This window comes from Arachis ipaensis, chromosome B02 (assembly GCF_000816755.2).
Source record: "Arachis ipaensis cultivar K30076 chromosome B02, Araip1.1, whole genome shotgun sequence".
In the NCBI taxonomy this organism is placed as follows: Eukaryota; Viridiplantae; Streptophyta; class Magnoliopsida; order Fabales; family Fabaceae; genus Arachis; species Arachis ipaensis.
Window position 1 is genome coordinate 84389385 of NC_029786.2, and position 4895 is coordinate 84394279.

The 4895-nt window shown below is 33.8% G+C and overlaps 1 protein-coding gene across 3 annotated transcripts in view; it reads right to left on the bottom strand.

Annotated features, from left to right (window-relative positions):
• Positions 733-4895, bottom strand: part of LOC107628432 (pre-mRNA-splicing factor ATP-dependent RNA helicase DEAH7-like) — a 12130-nt gene continuing 7967 nt past the window's right edge. The window contains exons 1-4 of one of the 3 annotated variants that reach the window (XR_002357715.1): positions 2423-2526; positions 2087-2308; positions 1353-1423; positions 733-977 (exon numbers count right to left, since the gene is read on the bottom strand). Coding sequence is in view for 2 of the 3 variants with exons in the window: in XM_016331102.2 (XP_016186588.1) it covers positions 932-967; positions 1353-1423; positions 2087-2308 (329 nt within the window). In the remaining variant the exon portion in view is untranslated. Of the gene's footprint in view, positions 978-1352; positions 1424-2086; positions 2309-2422; positions 2527-4895 lie in introns of those variants that run through there. The other 2 variants (XM_016331102.2, XM_016331103.2) reach the window with 2 other exon arrangements.

A 4895-nucleotide genomic window follows, 5' to 3' on the forward strand; every position in this document is an offset into this window, starting at 1 on the left:
AATTAATCCTTCACCTACAGTGAGGATTCAGAATTTGTAATAATTAAATCTCACCGTTACTTATCTTATTTCAAATTTGAGGTAATGTTGTCACTATTCTATTATATGTTATTTTTAAATTATTATTATAATATTCTTTTTATCACTACTAGGAAAACTAAAAGAATGAAAAATGAAAAGTAATATTATAGACAAGTCATATAGGAGGAAAATGACTTTTAATCTCTTATAGTAGTTTTTGAGATTCATGAATTTTATCCAATTTGCTCTTTCAAATTCTAATTTCATTATCGTAGTCCCCTAAATTGAACTTGGGACACCATACTATAAGAAAAAATCAATTTTTCTACGCTTTTAAAGTATGGCGAAAAATTAGAAAAAACGTAGCAATAATTTTTTGCCACGCTTTTTGAGCTACCGGCATGCTTTTGAAAAGGTCATATCTGCAAGTGTGCTGGTTGCTCTATCGCCACGTTTTTGGTGACCTATTCTCACGCTTTATTTTTTGCCATATTTTTATAGATTGTCACGCTTAAAAGTATGGCCGTATGTGCCAGATATGGCTACGCTTTTAAAATGTGACTGTTGTTGACTACTATACAATATGATCACTCTTTTAAAGTGTGGCTATAAGTTTGTTTAGTAACCTATTATTCTTTTTTAATCTTCGTAATAAAACCTTACAAAATTCATAGATAATTTTAAAATTTAGACAATGACCAGTAATTTTAAATCAACTAATCCAACCTTCATAAACTTGTCACCAAAAAGTGTGTTTGATCACATGACATGCTCTAACAAAATACCAAAAATCAAAGTCATAACAACTACCCATGAATTCCTAATACATGAATTACAATTCCAACAAGTATTACATTATTTACTTCCTTTACATACTTCATTACAAAATATGAAACTTCATGATTACTGATCATCCATTGTGAGCAAAATTTTTTTTACCACTGCCCTGCATAATTCTAAATATTGTTGTGTTAGTGCATTTTATATTTTAATTGGACAAGAATTGCTAACTGATGAAAGCAACAGTAAGAAGTGATATAATATTTAGCAGTGAAAATGCTATGTAGGAACACTTATTTTGGACAGAAAATATTGTATTGATTATTTATTGCAGAGATTAACAAAAGCAATCATTGGCATATTCAATAGTGACTAAAAATATTCTTCATGTCCTTCATAAAACAAATATACATTTAAGGGTCAGTTTCACAAAAAATATACTAGGCACTAAGACAACATCATGACAAACTAAATATTTCTCCTAAAAGAGCAAAAACAATAGGGCCATGAAATATGAAGCAAAAACCCAGAGAAAGAGAGAATAATCTTACATTTGAACCCCGATGCTCCTTTGAACGAGTCCCATATGAATCACCATCATGATCTTCAGTAACAGAATTTTCTACATGTATAAAGTCAAAGAACCATCTGAGATAATTGTTTTTATGCATACAAACAACCCATACACATTCACATTTCATCTAAGACAACTTGAAATAATAATTTTGCATAGATTAAACATGTTGAGTTTGAACTTTTTCCTTTATAATAACTGAATTAGCCTTTGTAAGTACAACAACGCTTTTCACATGTTCCCTTTGTATTTGCAAAAAGCTTTATAAGGACCATTTTATCTATATCTCCCTCTTCAATAACTCCAATACTGACCCCTCTCCCCTCTCTCCCTATTAAGCAAAACACAAAATTCCCTAAATAGTAGCAACTATCTTAATGGGTGTCAAGTGTGACAACTTCATAAACCCTCAATGAGTATCCATTACTAAATTTAAAGGTCCATCTTAATGCTACCAAAAGCATTCATTTGCATCAAATATGAATATAAGGACAAAACTAATTGCTATTGAGATAGATGATTCACGTGCCATACATTTGCAACTTCAAACACGGCACCATTAACACAACACAATAACATGAACTTCCAACATTAGTATGAGTTTTGAACAATATATTTTTTCCTACACATTGATCTTTCACAACTGAAAAAACCTAGAAATAAATCCAAATGATAGCAAAATGAAGAGATATTGATTTAAAAAATTATAACCTGCTTGTGATGATTCATTGGTTGATTTTTGGTATCTCGTATTAGCTTGTCTGTCTTTACTAGCAGTTCCATCAAGCCCGCTTTCATCCTTAATAACAGTAGACTCAGACTTATCTTCACCCTCTGCATATGCTGCAATAGAAATTGTCCTTGGTTTCGGGACCCTGAACACTCCATCATTTTGAGAACCTTCACGTTTTGCAATTGCAAGGGCATCTAGTCCTATGAAAATTATTCATTAATATCAAACAATTAATCTATGCTCAATGGTTCCCTTGCATATATTATGGAGGAAGTATATTATTATTGAAAATAAAATAAAATTAAAGCAATTACCTACACACCACGTATTTGAAGCTAACTATAATAAAGGTATGTTATATCTGGTTTGTCTTATTTATATCATTACACCAATAAAGAAGAAGAAAAGTCAAATGGTATTGAACAAAAGGAAGACATTTTTCTCAGCATATATGAATACAACAAGCCTCCAAAACTCCAAAAGTGCCCCTCCGTTCCCCCCTCCCTTTTTGTTTTTTTCTGCTTTTCTTTTAGGTCACAAAATAATGATAAACACTATTATAAACTTATAATATTAAGTTGTGTGTACTACTAGCACAGAGTAACATAAAAACTCTTTGTTATTGCTACGAAGACAAGTACATAGTAAGAAAAAGTTTTATCTAAATTAAGTAGAGTAATTAACTAGTATCTAGTTCTTAATTATAATGATGGAGTGAGATAGAAGAAATTTTCCGTTTAATGATGAAAAAATAAACTATTTTCATGAAGACAAACATTAAAATCTGCATAATAAGAATAGAATTCAGTAGCTTCATCATCATCAGACAAGCACATATCTCATCATGATCATCATAGAATAAGGGCAGCAATACATCAAACATTTACATTATAATCAAACAACAAGGACAATAATACATCAACAATTTTTTTATGCTTAAGACATCTGGTGCACGAAATTGTGATCTCAACGGCGCCAAAAATTTGGTACGCACGATTGTAATCTCAACTCCTTTTTACAACTCCGCACAACTAACCAGCAAGTGCACTGGGTCGTCCAAGTAATAAACCTTACGTGACTAAGGGTCGATCCCACGGAGATTGTCAGCTTGAAACAAGCTATGGTCATCTTGCAAATCTCAGTCAGGCAGATTCAAATGGTTATGAGGTTTTGATAATTAAAAGATAAATAAAATCTAAGATAAGATAGAGATACTTATGTAATTCATTGGTGAGAATTTCAGATAAGCGTATGGAGATGCTTTGCTCCTTCTGAATCTCTGCTTTCCTACTGCCTTTATTCAATCATTCATACTCCTTTCCATGGCAAGCTGTATGTTGGGGATCACTGTTGTTAATAGCTACCGTCCGTCCTCTCAGTGAAAATGGTCCAAATGCGCTGTCACCACACGGCTAATCATCTGTCGGTTCTCACTCATGTTGGAATAGGATCCATTGATCCTTTTGCATCTGTCACTACGCCCAACACTCGCGAGTTTGAAGCTCGTCACAGTCATCCCATCCCAGATCCTACTCGGAATACCACAGACAAGGTTTAGACTTTCTGGATCTCAAGAATGCTGCCAATTGATTCTAGCTTATAGCACGAAGACTCTGATCTTACGGAATAGAGGCTAAGAGATATGCATTCAAGCTTGTTTTCATGCAGAACGGAAGTGGTTGTCAGGCACGCGTTCATAGGTGAGAATGGTGATGAGTGTCACATAATCATCACATTCATCATGTTCTTGGGTGTGAATGAATATCTTAGAATAAGAATAAGCTTGAATTGAATAGAAAAACAATAGTACTTTGCATTAATTCATGAGGAACATCAGAGCTCCACACCTTAATTTATGAGGTGTAGAAACTCCACCGTTGAAAATACATAAGTGATGAAGGTCCAGACATGGCCGTGAGGCCAGCCTCCAAACGTATACAATATGATCTATGATAGCATAAAACTGATCAAGGATATAAAATAAATCACTAAAAGTAGTTTTTATACTAAACTAGTAGCTAGGGTTACAGAAAATAAGTAACTAAGTGCAGATAGTGCAGAAATCCACTTCTTGGGCCCACTTGGTGTGTGCTTGGATTGAACATTGAAGCTTTCATGTGTAGAGACTCTTCTTGGAGTTAAACGCCAGCTTTGGTGCCAGTTTGGGCGTTTAACTCCAGCTTTTATGCCAGTTCTGGCGTTTAACGCCAGCATAGGGTAGAAAGTGGGCGTTCAAACACCAGCTTGTGTTATCAAAACTCGGGCAAAGTATGGACTATTATATATTGCTGGAAAGCCCAGGATGTCTACTTTCCAACGCAATTGAGAGCACACCAATTGGGTTTCTATAGCTCCAGAAAATCTATTTCGAGTGCAAGGAGGTTAGAATCCAACAGCATATGCAGTCCTTTTTCAGCCTCTGAATCAGATTTTTGCTCAGGTCCCTCAATTTCAGCCAGAAAATACCTGAAATCACAGAAAAACACAAAAACTCATAGTAAAGTCCAGAAATGTAATTTTTATTTAAAAACTAATAATTATATACTAAAAACTAACTAAATCATACTAAAAACTACCTAAAAACAATACCAAAAAGCGTATAAATTATCCGCTGATCACAACACCAAACTTAAATTGTTGCTTGTCCCCAAGCAACTGAAAATCAAATAGGATAAAAAGAAGAGAATATACTATAAATTCCAAAATATCAATGAAACTTAGCTCCAATTAGATGAGCGGGACTAGTAGCTTTTTGCCTCTGAACAGTTTTGGCATCTCACTTTATCC